This window comes from Glycine soja, chromosome 10, assembly GCF_004193775.1.
Source record: "Glycine soja cultivar W05 chromosome 10, ASM419377v2, whole genome shotgun sequence".
NCBI classification, from domain to species: Eukaryota; Viridiplantae; Streptophyta; class Magnoliopsida; order Fabales; family Fabaceae; genus Glycine; species Glycine soja.
Genome location: NC_041011.1, coordinates 52204434 through 52217512, shown reverse-complemented (window position 1 = coordinate 52217512; position 13079 = coordinate 52204434). Strand labels below are relative to the sequence as shown.

The 13079-nt window shown below is 32.4% G+C and overlaps 2 protein-coding genes across 2 annotated transcripts; one reads left to right on the top strand and one right to left on the bottom strand.

Annotated features, from left to right (window-relative positions):
* The first annotated feature begins 3710 nt into the window (after positions 1-3710).
* LOC114371971 (GEM-like protein 4) lies at positions 3711-4905 on the top strand. The gene is made up of 3 exons (XM_028329326.1): positions 3711-4021; positions 4190-4464; positions 4584-4905. The coding sequence occupies exons 1-3, from the start codon at positions 3829-3831 to the stop codon at positions 4755-4757; spliced, it is 642 nt and encodes a 213-aa protein (XP_028185127.1). The 5' UTR covers positions 3711-3828; the 3' UTR covers positions 4758-4905.
* A 5755-nt stretch (positions 4906-10660) lies between these two features.
* Positions 10661-12109, bottom strand: LOC114371970 (E3 ubiquitin-protein ligase CIP8-like). The gene has a single exon (XM_028329325.1). The coding sequence runs from the start codon at positions 11932-11934 to the stop codon at positions 10933-10935; it is 1002 nt and encodes a 333-aa protein (XP_028185126.1). The 5' UTR covers positions 11935-12109; the 3' UTR covers positions 10661-10932.
* Between the last annotated feature and the right edge of the window lie 970 nt (positions 12110-13079).

The following is a 13079-nucleotide window of genomic DNA, read 5'->3' as shown; positions in this document are numbered from 1 at the left end:
TCCACCTGTTGTTCTCACTTTAAGGACAGACACATGAGACATAAATGATTTGTTACATTTATACATATAGTTTACCTTAATTAGAATTTTGATATATCAAAATGCCTTTACTCTCTCTTCACTTGTTCTTTTCTTAATATATACAACTAAACAGGAAATAAAACACAGTTAAAATGGACATCAAAAGTGTGAGAGATTATATAAAAAATATATTTTCATCATTTAGTGCAAGGGAAAATCCAACTTGGCCCCTAAACTACAAAACTATATATGCGTTCAATGGTCCGTGGTATAATGAAAAGCAAAATAGCTAGCCAACATGGAATGTTCTGGCAGTTGCCTGATGCATATGGAAAATGATTTGGTGATCCCCTTTTCTACAAACACAAAAGCATGTGCTCCCTCTTAAAATGCAATGCCAAAAGCAAGGGATTGTGTTTATTGTTTCCCATATCAACAAGTGCCGGAAGAGGTCATGTAATGTATGTATTTTGATTCGACACATGGAATCATGGAATCATGGCAACTTTATTGTTGATCAGACTATATAATTATATATCTTTGACCTTGAGAAGTCTCATAAACATTTCTGCTGTGAATTTTCACAAATTTAATATTCTAATTCACCTTTCAGCCATGTAGATAGAGAAATTAATTAAAATGATACTGTAGTTTGAACTGCGGTATGTTGGTTGCAACTTGCAAACAATACGTGAATATATATAGGATACACCTCATCTCTTTACCTTATCACAAAAGCATTCAAATTAAGGAGGCTGGCATCAGAAAGTTAAAATGCCTGCGTCAAAAGTTTTAATGATGCATTCTCGCGTAAGCAATTTTTAAGCTACGAGGCTCAAATACTCCGGTGCAACGCACGTCGATACAAAACCCCGAAACTTCTTAAAGTATATGCTAAAATAATTTTATTAGAAATAAATATACAATATTTATAAAGTGATACTTTGCTTCTTATTAATATATACTTATATTATTAGGTAACCTTGTCAATCACTCAAATGAGAAAGCACATGCATAGCATTCAATCCTTAACTTTAGCTTCCTTTGTCTTTTCAACTTTTTTCTATTATTTTTTGTAAAACCGTTTGTGATTACTTTCCATACTCTTCTTTTATACATATTTAACCATATCATTCTCTACATTCTGCTATTTTTTTGTTGTTCATAAAAATAAGGTAGACACACCTTTTTGTATTTTTCAAAGTCATTATTTTTAAAAAAGTTTATGAAACTTCAATTTTTTTTATATTTTTTGATTGCTCATTTTTTTTTTCAATAGATCATCATGTTCATGTGCTAAAATCACTAAATATTTTGATGGAACCTGTATAGCCATCTAGCTTTATTACAATAAATCAAAGCATGTTAACGCAAATAATAAATAAAAAATTCATATAAGTGATGTTATATATTGAAGAAATGGTTTTTAAATGGCATCACAAGACGTGCGGGCTTACATTTAAATATATTTTTTCACCATTTTTTAGGCAACAAAATCCCGCATAGTTTAAAAATGTATAAAATGAAAATATACCATTGCTACGAAAATTACCATTTTAAGTGGTATTTTAATCCAGATACCTGAAATTAATTTAGTTCTTTGTCCCCTTCTATTCCATCGTCTCTTTGATGATAAATTTGAAATACCATGAAAAATAGCAACATGTGTAAAATGAAAATAATATATTTATACGTATGATTTTGCAATGTAAAACAAATGGATCCCTCCCTTTTTTTTTCCTATTTTACAAAAGTCAAGGCAGTGGATTGTGATATAAATGGTTACAGGAAAGGGTTTGTCGGGTACAAAATTTAATTTTGTGGGTACATGATAAGGTTCCTGCAGTATCAATGTTAACTTCTTATACCTGTAAACCATTAGTTGGTACCCACTTGACAACTAGAAGCACATAACTGGTGTTCTTTCAATCAATCACACCGCTTGACAACATGCACAACTTAACACGAGAATACATGTATGTACACAGGAATTGCCATAAATCAGAAGCACAAGAATATTTAAAGAAGATTCAGGTTTAGTGAATTGAATCACTCTCCTGAAATTTCAGGGGTACAAACAACATTAATTCCTCTTATAATTAGGTAAAGCCAATTGTGGTGTACATATAACAAAATAATGATGTTCTTCTCCCTTTCAAAATACAAAACAGAAAGTGATGAATGAACTTCAAGTGTAAGCTTTCGATCCGTGTGGGGCATAGGGATGATGTGGGAATGATTTGGCCACTTCCTTTTCCACAAAACATTGAGGTATGTCTTCCCCTATACATTGAGGGATGATGTGAGAATGATTTGTCCATGTCATGTAACATAGCCATGTCTCCTTTTTCTTTAAAGTTTAAACCTTGCCATATATAGCATTAACACCTAGCTAACTCACTTTATGATAGTCTTTTCAACCACTAATAAAGCACAGTGGCGGGTTTCATTAGTGAATGATGCTTGTGTTTCTATTAGTTAGCTAGGTCCAAAATGATTTTCTCATCTCCAGAAGGATGTTCTTCTATTCGTATGCATGCATGATATGACTTGAAAAGATAGAGGAACCCCATCTGATTTTGATAGTTGTGATCTTCATTCCAGGAGAGACCAATGAATTCCTCAGACCCTTGCTTAAATTTTCAACACCAATTCATGATCTATCTCAGACATGAAATATGCACCTTCAATTAATATTATTGGTTCTCACGTTTAACACTTAAAATATACTATTAAAGACAGGCATTAGACAATGTGGTGGGTGCAAACTTTTTCCCCTCTTTACTTTATCTAATAATAGTAAAACTTAAGAGAGGTATGGCATCATAAAGGTAAAATTCCAGCTCAGAAAGCTTAAATGACACCTTTACATTTGCAATTATGAATAAATAATGTGCCAATTGACGTGCTTTGTCATCATGTACGTGGCATTGTCCCAACAAACCAAAATATGTTACTATTTTTTCTTCCACCCATTCTCAAAAGGGTGGCATGCATTTCCTAAAAGCTAAATAGTTTCTTAGTATTATTAGTATTTATTTATTTTTCCCTGAGGATCCAGAAATTAAAATTGCCCTGGGTGATTTTATTCCCTCTAATTTCTTATATGGGGGTTGATGGAATTACCTTTTCTTTCTTATTTTCTTTCCCTAGTTGCATACACAAAACCTTCAGCCAGAAATAGTAAACGTGAGAGCATTATACCCGTAGAATGTAGATATATAAAAGAACAACACCAATTAGTTCAATATGCATTGTTGAAATCACATATGCAAACTAATGGCCACCTAGAGTCAATATCCAAATGCGGTGAAAGCTAAAAGCATAACAGAACCTTAATTCGTCTTTTGTCTCAATATAAGCAGTAACAGCCAGCCAGCCAACCATTAAGTCCAACCACACGTTCCAAGTTTTTATGCATATAAAGATTTTATATTTAAATTCAACAGAATCAACATCCAGAGGGATACTTTTAATTAACATCACAAAGTTGCTTTCAATTCTTTAATTAATAAACACATCTTTCTTTTTCATATATCTTTTTTTCTATGGGCAACCGAACATGCAAATCTTCAAATTTTTAATTACTTTTTTCCTTTTAGTCTTCATGATGATCCATATCTGACCCATCCAGCAAAAAGTCAGGAGTCAACTTGTTTCCTTTTGGCCATATATATATACCCTAATAGAACACAAGAATTCATCAACCAAAGTGTTAAGAGCTCTTGAATATAATTCACAAGCTTGTCATTGCTCAAAAGACCCTCCAAGAGATAAGAGGAAAATTCCTGAAAGATAACAACAAAAATGAAGGGCTCATTTCTTCATGACCTAGCTAATGGAATTTCTGTCGCCTCAACATACCATGTTGGGAAGTCGTCAAAGAGATATCTTTTGCCTGATTCGTGTGGCAAATACAGCAAGTCCATCACTAAATCAAAGCAAAATAGAGCACCCTTTCATCACAAATCTGGATTCTTACAAAGATTCCGAGAGCATGGTATATATATAATCTTTAACAACTTAAATTTTATTTTTCGCTTTTGCTTAGTTGCAAGATATAGAACAATCTTCTGTCATAATTTGTATGATGCATAATTTGACATGATTATTGGAAAACAAAATGAAGCTCTTATTGATGGCTTGAAACTGTTGTTGTAAAATGCAGTGAGGCTTGGACCAAAGATAACAGATACAGTGAAAGGGAAATTAAGTATGGGAGCCAGAATTCTTCAGGTTGGTGGAGTAGAGAAAGTTTTCATGCAACTGTTTAGTGTGAGAGAAGGGGAGAAGCTGTTGAAAGCATCACAATGCTACTTATCAACCACATCTGGTCCTATAGCTGGTCTTCTCTTCATATCCACCCATAAAGTTGCTTTTTGCAGTGATAGATCCATCAAGATCTCTTCCCCAAATGGAGAAGATGTTAGAGTCCATTATAAGGTGAATTTCTTTTTAATTATTTTTATAGTGTCTAGTCTATGCAAATGTTTTCTAGCAATCTCCTTAATCTTTCTTCATACTTTTGCTGATATGTTACTTCAATTTCTATGTCATTTCAGGTCTCAATTCCCCTTACAAAGATAAAGTCTGTCAACAAAAGTCAGAATGTGGAGAAGCCTTCACAAAAATACATAGAAATAGTTACTGTGGATGATTTCGATTTCTGGTTCATGGGTTTCTTTAATTATCAGAAAGCTTTACGATGTCTTCAGCAGGCTGTCCCTCAAGCTTAGAGGAAAAAACTCGTGCAAGTAAAATTGTTTGTCCCCTCTGCTTCATCACTTATTTTGTGAAGTTGCAGAGGTTCCTAAAATGTACAAATATTTTACATAATTTTGTTAATGATAAAAACAAAAACTAGTTGTTTCTTTTTTAAAAAAACTTTTGGTTCCATTTCCAACATGCAAAGTTAGTTCCAATTTTAACATTTTAAAGTCAAACTTCATAAAAATAAATATTGGCCATATTTTCTGGCAAAATCTGCAAGGATATTCAATAAGCAAATGGTAACCGGTGCTTAACAAGACCCACCCTATTAAATATACAATAAACCAGAAACTAATCGGCTATTATTCATTTAATCAACCATATTTACCCATGCAATTAATCTCTTCTTTTATGTTAGAAATATTATATTTTAAACCAGCAAGAACAAATGCCACAAGGGCAAAATCTGCAACTGTTCCAAGACTTGAGGCCAAATCCCTATCTCTATAATAGACAATTTTGAACCGAAACCTAATTTAGCCTAAATTGTAATGTTGATTAAAGTCAATGATGGATATTCTTACGATGTATTATATGTTAACAGTAGGAAGTGACGGATCCAAGAAATTTAAGTTGTGGGGACGATAATATATACATATGAATTGGTAAGATTGATAATATAATATCATTCGAATTACAAACATATATCACAATTATTCTTTACAAATTTAATATTTTTATCACAGTTTTACATCAAATTCTTAATGATATTCATGGCATAAAAAAGATATTGAGCAACAAAAGTGAAGCATTGGTCATGCGACATGCAGTTTCATAATAATACTTCTTGATGTTTTTTTATTTTTTTTGTGTTCTCATTGTTATATTTGTTATTTATTGCATTTGAAGATATATCAAATGAAGATTATAACTTAAATATTTAAGTGTTATTTATTAATTATTTGACAATTGTGTAACTAAAATATAAAATAATAATGAAAACAAATGCATGAAAAATTATAGATGTGCTTGGAAATTCATTTTACTGTGGTTGAATGGACCTTTAATTTTCATTTTTCAATAGAAAAAAATTAAAAGGAATAAAAGGGTTGGATTGATGATAAGTTAATCATAATGGATATATAAAGTTAACACAAACTATACCATACAAGATTAAAAGAAACCAAAAGTACAATAAAAACACATAAACACAATAAAAAATCTATCTTCAATAAGTAAAGAAGTAATTTTTCAGTTATACACTACATTATTATAATAACAATTGCCTCCACTCTGATGGCTGTGAGTCCGTAAGAAATGTAAAATTGGTTTAGTGATTAGGAAAAAGAAGAAAGAAGAAGAAAAAAAGTCAATGAGTTCAAATTTTTATAATTGACATTTTTAACAAAATTAATAAATTAATATTTACTGATGAAAAAAACTATATGCTAACCGTTGATAGCCAGAGTAAATTTATCATGTCTCTTTAGTCTTTACCAAGACAGAATAATATTGCTTGTCGAATCAACGTTAACGTAGAGACTTATTCTCCAGCACCAGTAAGAAACCTCAAACTTTAGTTTACGTAGAGACTTATCTCAATCAACGTTAATCAAAATTCAGACAAAGTCAATGGTCCTATGTATATATAAGGCATCAACATTCAACAGGCTGCCTTGTTGGTCGGGAGATTACGACTCAACTTGTTTAAGGTCTGACTTAATTTATTTAGTAAAAAGTCAATTTCAATTTTTTTTTAAAAAACATATTTAATTAAATAAGTTAAGTCATAGATTTTAAGAAAAACTTATTAAATGTGAATAACCAGTTCATTTAAAAATAATATTATATAATAAAAATATTATTATTAATATGATATATAATATTATAATTATTTTATTTAAATTAAAAAATTATTTTAATAGTTTGACGATTTAAATAATTTTAATTAATATTTATAATAGATTAATTCATATAAATATAGATGAATAATAAAAATATTGACTATTTTTTTTCATGAGTTAAAAGGCTTGGATAACATGTCACATAGTCACATATAATGTTTGTAAATAAATTTTGTCTATATCTTATGGTTTAAAATTATTGTATTGTTTCTATTGAAAAAAATTTATTTTATTTAAAAAATAATATTTTTTAATATGAAACAAGTCTTTAAATAAGTTAACGGATTTGATGAACTTATACAAAAACTAAACCTAAATATAAGAACAGATTAATAACACATTCAAACTTAAACCATAAAAATATAAAACACGTTAGGTCAAATTTAAATAAGACCCAACCCAAATCATTTCCACCCCTTACCCGGCTTTAGGCGCACTGATTTTATTAATGCACTCACAGCACAATTGCTAATAAAAACTTTTTATTTTTAATTCTTTCGTGGAAGTTTTTAGGGAACCAATTATGAGATCTTATTTAATATACAATAAACCAAAAACTAATCGGACGATTATTATTTAATCAAACATATTTATTTATGCGATCAATCTCTTGTTATGTGACCAGTGTACGCTTTACTGGTAACCTAACCATTTAAACTTTTGGTTCAATTGATTCACAATATGCTATCAAAATTAAACTTTTGGGAATCAATTAGGAACCCCATTTTGAGTTTTTCAAGGCAATTTTTCATTTTTGTAGACAACAAATGTGATAGGAGAAAATTGTTACTTCTGCGTTGATCAGAAGTCATGTTAATCATATAAATACACCCTAAGTATTTTAGAGGTATATCCTTGCCACCTCTTTTCTGTCAACAATGATAAAAGTACAAGCTTGTTAATATTTGGTGAAATACTTTAGTAGCTTACAAGCTAGTTAATATTTGACCAAAAATAAGCTAGTAAAAGTGTTTGGTTAGAAATTTTTCTTGGAAAAACTACCCCAACTTAAAAAATTTATTTTTTATGTTAACAGAAGTAGCGTCTGACTTATAAGAGTGGTATATTTTACCCTTGTTAACTTTAAAAAAAAAAAAAAAAAACAACAACAACAACATGACGACTTATTTACTAAATATTTTCAATTCAATAAGTCACCTTATCAGCTTTTAGTTTTTAATTCTCAACTATTAACTCCTTTCAATTTTTATTTTTTCTTACTTTCAAGTAACTTTTCAACTAATTAAGACAAAATTGAGAATAACCTTCAGTACAGCATGAGAAAGGCTGGACGTTGTTTCATTGCTATTTCTTACTTGAGAAGGTTCATTTCATGCAGTCTGTACTCTGTAGTTTGTACATTCATTGGCAACCTCGTTGTGCAGTGGAGACGCGTTTTGTAAGATACTAAACTCTGTGAAAGTGGCTTCCCCTATTTCATTTTTAAGCATATAATTAATGTCGGGTGAAGCTTGTTATCTTTATTAAAATTTGGATTTTCCTTATGTGGAGCAAAAGGATGATGAGGGAATGATTTGGCATTCCTTTTTTCTCATCCAAAAAAGTTGCTTACCTTACAGCCCCCACCAAATGACATTCATAGCCGACCTAATATTTAATATGGTTCCTTAGCTAACTAAGTTACTAAGAAATAAGCAGAGAAGCAGTTTTCTGCCTGCTTATTTTGTGATTATTTGTTTTTACCCTTTTAGAGGTAATTCACTGGTATTTTCCAGTGATGGCGTTGGCTGCTAGTGTTTCTATTGGGTAGATTTAATAACAGACGATGGTGAATTTTAACTTAGATGGGAGTAAAGTATAATTTACATGTTCCAAAAGAAACATAAAATAGAAGTGATTTTATAAATGAAGTTGGTAGATGTTAATCAACAGCATCATCAGGGTATTAGTTAAGAAAGTAAAAAAGAGTTTTTTTATTGATATGCATGAAAATATATTTTTTTATAAATTTTAAATGTGTTTTTCGTATGATTTTTAATTAAAAAAATCCCTTTTTATTTCTTAATATTAGCAAGACCCAATGAAATTATAATTTATAGTTGTAATTCCAATTCCATTTTCGTTAGAATTGGAATTGATTCTGAATTATAATTCTTATGGGGGGGGGGGGGGACAAAAGGGTAGGGGAAGTTGTGAACTTGTGGTTGGGCAGCATAGTAGTGGTATCAAACTAGCAATTAGGAGCAAAGACGGTCCATGACTGTGATAGTGGTAATAACAAATAAAAGAATAAAAAAGACATACATTGTTAAAGAGTAAAGACGATTATGCTATTCCATAACACCCCCTCCCCTTGTTTAATTTTTTCTATTTTAAATTACATTAAGGTTTTCATTTTTAATTTAATAATCAACAATAATTTTGTTTAACGTAATATTCTAGTTTTCATCTAATGATAAGAAAGTCCTTATCAAAATGTATTACATGTAATAAGCCATATTCAATCGTTTATCGATCCAACAAAATCAAGCAAATTACGGTATCCTTTGTTTCAAAAGATGATTAATCAATTGTTAGGCAAGAGAGAAAAAAACAAAACTTTGTTGACCACCTTCATACTTGTTTAGCATAGTATGCCATCTTTTTTTTCGATGAAATTATGTTGAATTGACAAAATTGACCGTCATCAATTTTTTGTTAGGTAGACAGTGGAATATATTCAATTCTGACCATGACATGTAAAATATGTTCGACATTTTTGCACGTTGAGTCACAGAATATACATCACGTATGGGCAAACTCTCAATTTAATCCTTCAAAACTCCATGGTCATCAACACAAGTCCGCCAAAAAAATTGAAGTTGATCACCAAAAATAAATAAATAAATAAAACATAATCGATGGCTATTATAAAAAACGTCAAAACCTTGATATGATTTCTCCTGTTAACCCGTTAGAAAATCAAGGGCTATCATATAAATTTAGGAATCTTGTTTCCATTTCTCCTGTAAAACTAGTTAGAACATTTATATAAATCTAGCATCTCATTTCCATTCATCGAACATTTATTCCATACAAACAACGCGAAGTTGCAAACTTCAATGACTGGCTTCCCACTCATTAGTTTTCTGTTTTGGGAAATAATCAAAGACAAACAACCGAAGGTAGTTGATTTGCTACCGTGAGATGCTACGTTATAATTTATAAAGGCAATTTTATCTACCATAAACAAATAAATAATACGGCAACTTCATTCCTTAGCTAAATAAACAAATAAATACATTAATTTAATCAAATGTAGGAATTTATACCTATAAAAAATCTCCCCATGACAGAAAATAAAGCAACCATCTATCTGCCATAGAGAAAAAAAAGTAGAAATGCGGTAAAAGGACTAACCCATGATTTCCTGACCTCCCTCAACCTAAAACTTATGCTTACTGTGAAAACATAATCAAGTCTATCATAGCATCAGCTTGCACTTATGGAACATTCATCAGTAAAACATGTTTAGACGATTGGTTTAGTGAATAGGAGATAAACAATGTGTATATGCCAGTTACAATATGACAAACTAACTATAAGAGAATTGAAGGTGAAGTGATTAATCAAATCAAACTTTATTAATGCGTCACAAAGGAACAAAAAACATGGTAGAACCAGTTCTGAACCTCTCTCCCTTTCCAAATTATTCAGATTTCAGAGCCATGCCCGTTCTTTTTTACTTAAAAAAAAAAAGAGAAAATTTTAAAATGTTGCCGAATTAAAATTAGAAGTTTATGCTACTCACATAATGGACATTGTTGTTATGATCAGTTGCAAAAAAAAAAAAAAAACATTAAAGGCTGCCTTAAGCTCTGTCCTTCACTCTTCCTTTCTTTCCATCTCCTAAGTCCTAAACAACGTTTCTTCTTCTACGGATACAAGATCATTCATCCCAGCAAAAACAAAATTTGACCCAAAGATTAATTCCGATAAATACATGGAGTTATACTTAGGCAGCAAGGAAAACGTATGATATGAGTGACTCGAGCAACCAAAAAATCTACAACAAGGGACAAGCATAACAGGGAGAAAGTGAAAATTCCATTGAGGTAGTGTGATATGATCACATTCACATTGATTCAAATGCTATATACAAGTATCTTAGCATCATCTGAAAGCTAAGAAGCCAACTACATAATAAAAGCTTCAAATAAATTAATAATAACATGGCGCAAGCTTTGATTTAAATCCACTAATGCCAACAACAAAAAAAGAAGAAATTCAGAAACCACGAAATATATTACACAAATGGCAGAAGAGAACAGAGCAAGACGGAGCATACCAAGCGGAATCAAACAATGGCACTTCCACCTCCACCGGAACTCGAAGCAGAGTTAACCACTCTCTCTTCCTCATATTCCTTATCATCCGTTGGTAGCTCATACCTGCAAACAGGGCAAGAATTTCGAGAACTCAACCAAGGAACAATGCAATCTCCATGATACCCATGCCCGCACGGCAACCTCTTCGCCAAGTCTCCAACACCGAGCAAATCCTTACATATAGCGCACGCCACGGCTTCGCTTTCGGACGCAATCTTCACCGTCGGCAACGCCTCCACCGCCGCCTTCGACGCCGGCGGCGCTCCTCTCCTACCTCCGCCGTCGCTTTCCGCAAGCGTATGCAGCAGCGCCTCGTACTCCGCCGCGTCGACGTAATCCTCGGGATTCCCGACGTAGCGGTCGGATTCCGGCAGCTGGAGGCGGAACTCGATGGAATTGTCCTCAAGGCCCATCAGAATCTCGGCCCAATCCAAGATCCGGTTCCGCATGCTCCTCGTGCGCGTCGCCAAATCCCTAATCCGAAGCCGAAGCAGCTCGCGCCTCCTTCTTCTCAGATCCTCGTCGTCTCTTCCGTGCGGATCCTCGTTGCCGGAGCGATCCTCCGCCTCCTCGTGTTCCTCGAACTCCTCGTCGTCGTTGTTGTCGTTGTCGTTCTCCTCATCGTTGTCCCAGCCACCGAGCTCGATCCTGAGGAAATCGTTCTCCGGAGAGCGGCTTGGCGGCGGCGGAGGCGACGCGTCGTCGTCACGCGCCGACTGAGCGATTAGGCGAAGGACCTGGAGGAACTGCGAGCCGAAGTAGGGGTCGTCGGAGGAGGCGGAGGGGGAGCGAGAGCGCGACGGCGTGTGGATGGATTCCACGAAGCCGTTCTTGCACTCACCGCAGACGACGTCGGGGAGATTCGCGAGCGTTTCGATGGAGACGCGCTTCTCGCAGTGGTAGCACCAGTACGGCGGTGGTGACGCGTTGGCGGTTGGAGGCGGTGGCTGAGACGGTGGTGCTTCCGACATGGTACGGCGGAGATAAAAACAAATCGCTGCAGGGTTTGTTTGGAAGGTACAATAAAATCGATAATAATACTACTTGTCTAGTATTTTATTAAAGGATCTTTCTCATTTTTTGTTATTTTGATAATGTAATTAGTGGGTCTTATTTAACGGTTCATTTTCTCCAATAAACAAGTAGAAAAATACTAACGAAATGTCTATAATTTTGTCACAATTTCAGTTAGGAAAATTGAACTTTTCTAATCCCCACCTCTCTATTATGATTGAGTTTTTCTACCATAATATTAATGCATCGGGTTCTTGTTTTCTTGCAAGTGGCAATTACAGAACATCTTTCTTTTCTCAAGTCACATCACAATTTCTTGTAAGTAGAATTTTTTTCTAAATAATGTACTTTTCAGTTTTGTTCATAGGTTTATTTATTTTATTTGCAATTTGATATGTCTTCATCTACAAATGCCCAAAACCTATGTTTACATAAAAAAAAACTGTTAAAAACATTAAACACAACCTTTGCTTTTTAAGTACCAAGGATCCGTGTTGGTGCTTGCAGTTTTTTATTTTTAGTTTTGAAATGTATTTTTTAAAACAAAATATATTTGATAAAAATGTGGTTAAATAATTTTTAACTTAATTTCAAAATAATTTTCTACCAATTTTCAAAACTAAAATAAAACATTTATGAATTTAATTTTTAATTTTAAAAATACACATTTTTTTTCAGTTTCAATATGATTCATCTAATTGTTGTTATTCACACTCACATATATATTATTATTATTATTATTATTATTATTAGTAATTGTATGACACTATTATCATTATTGACATCGACATTATTATCACCATCATTAACATTGACATTACTATCACCTCATCTACCTAAATTGTGTGTTTTTTTAATTTTGGTCTTGTAAGTTGTTTCTTTTTTTTCAACTTTAGTCAAATAATTTGTGTTTTTTCAATTTTATTTCATATAGTGCAAAATTATGTGGATTAAACATTAAAAAAATATTAAAATTGAAAAGTACAAACTTATAAGTATTAAAAAAAAGAATTTGCAAAGAATAAAACTGAAAAGAAAATTTATGGGACTAAGTTAACATATAACAAAATTTAGATGATTTTAATATTATATTTATATGCAT